The sequence below is a fragment of the Perkinsus marinus genome (assembly GCF_000006405.1).
Source record: "Perkinsus marinus ATCC 50983 genomic scaffold scf_1104296936802, whole genome shotgun sequence".
NCBI classification, from domain to species: domain Eukaryota; phylum Perkinsozoa; order Perkinsida; family Perkinsidae; genus Perkinsus; species Perkinsus marinus.
Window position 1 is genome coordinate 1 of NW_003214058.1, and position 2025 is coordinate 2025.

The 2025-nt window shown below is 49.7% G+C and overlaps 1 protein-coding gene across 1 annotated transcript; it reads right to left on the minus strand.

Moving 5' to 3' along the window:
* Positions 1-225: 225 nt before the first annotated feature.
* Positions 226-781, minus strand: Pmar_PMAR003918 (kif-3, putative; the record flags this gene model as incomplete). The annotated part of the gene is made up of 4 exons (XM_002783660.1): positions 226-330; positions 399-457; positions 541-624; positions 686-781. Coding segments are annotated over 4 exons (344 nt in total), but the record flags the coding sequence as incomplete, so codon positions are not given.
* Positions 782-2025: the final 1244 nt, after the last annotated feature.

A 2025-nucleotide genomic window follows, 5' to 3' on the forward strand; every position in this document is an offset into this window, starting at 1 on the left:
CGTGCGACCCGGGAAAACTCTGCCGCTGGGCGTTCGAGGCCAAGGGCCGATCCAGGACGTCTAGCTTGAGCATTCCCAGCTAGTCCAATATGGCTGATCTCCCATGCATCCTCTACTTGGTCGTACTGTGCGCGGTCGGCTATTCTCTGGTACCTGAGGGGGACATCACTCGGGCAACCTGCGATGATCGGATCTGTTCGTCGCGACACTGTTGAGGAGACTCACTCCTCAGGAGGTATGAAGTAGTCGATCACAAGAGACTTCAGCTTGAGCTCTTTGCTCAAGGCTCGGATGGATTCCAGCATATCTTCTCTTTCTCGTTGGAATTCTCTGAAGTAAACATTAGTCGTAGAATCCACTACTGAGTCTACCAAAAGCCTTTTGGCAAAAGGCCTTACCTCTGCAAGTCATCAACCTCCGCACTGGCGTTCTTGTACTTATGCCAGAGTTTCTCAAGCTGGAGACGAGACATCACATATCATCAAGTCATTATTGTCAACGCATGAAACCGCATACGTCACGATAAAACATACGTCCTACTTTGCTCGTCAGTTTGACGACTTGGCCACCCTTGGCTTCGTACTTCTCAGCTAGAAGGAGACGTTCCTCTTCCTGCTCTTTAACCTAGAACACACAATACCACAGGACCGAGTACTCTCGGAGAGCGATCTTCAGGACGCCGAACCTTGGCTCGTATTCGCTCCTCCTCTTCTTTCTTCTTTTGTAGAGCCCTCTTCGCCTTTTTCAATTCCTTTTCCTGGACTGCAGCCTGCTGGATTACCTGAATCCAGTCTGAAACTGTTGGATATCACAAGAGCTCTCTAGAGCTCAGTTCACCAATCGGGCGATTGCGAGTCGCCATGGGCGAGTAGTGCCTCGGTGAGATACTGCGAAATTTGTGCCGAAGGAGGGCGAGGCTAAAGCCAGTCTGGCAGTGTAACTCTCCTGTATACAGTAGAGAAACCAAAAGCGTCACGTAAAAAAAGAGGAAACTTGTCCGGTGCTCGTTTGCACTTCAAGCCTCGACTCGGCACAAGGCTGGAGGATGCTTCACGATGGTCAACAACGACATCAAACAGCTTGATTCAAATGCCATTTAAATTGACGAGCGGCAACGCCTTAGGATCAGCCCGCAGTGGAGCCATTCACCAAAGGGAGAGGCGGAAATTAGTGTACCCGGATGAATATACATCCCAGTTTACTGAAGGACAGAGTGAAGTCGTCTGCATAGGCTACGACCGCGTGTTTCTATGCAGGCCGTGGCTCTCGCGATGATACCCTATAGAGCTTCCAAAAGCGTGTCAGTAGTGATTACGAAGAGTAGAGGGCCCAGAATTGTGCCCTGAGGGAAGCCTTGCTCCTGGCCGCTCGGCGCCGGTCTGTGCCTTGCAGAGCTGCAATTCATTGTTAGTCGGCCTTCACTGTAAGAAAATAGCGTCACCTAGATTTGACCCGGGACCTTTCGAGTGACAATCTGACACCAATGGTGTCACACCATAACCATCTGAGATATTTGAACGGCATAGATGTGTGATAGCGGCACCAAAATTTCTACTGCCTAATATTCTTCTATACGTGAAGTAAAACTTCAACTGTGCTATCTGATTTTGCAGTACTCGGCCGCGAGCTCAGTATACAAGGGCCATCCACCGCCTTGATGAACGTAACTCCATACGCCTCTCCTCAGTAGCAGCCATCACCTTCACGACGAGCAACTGGCCGTCGTTGAGATTAATGTTCACAAAGCTAAAGGAGATATTCTTTTCCGGAATAAACCTGTGAGGCTGCCCGGCTTCACTGCAAACGCGTCATCAGAAGCCTCGGCTCCAGGTGACCCGTTGCATAACCTGTTCGAGCTTTACATCTTGCGACTCGATTCAAGTTACTTGAACATACCGTCACTCACGATTGTGTCAGATCTTGGGCGACTATCGATATGACATCGACATGACATTCATGTCGCGAACCTCATGAAATAGGCTCTATGCAGATAAATCCATGCGAATAGGAGTACAGCAGGTCACC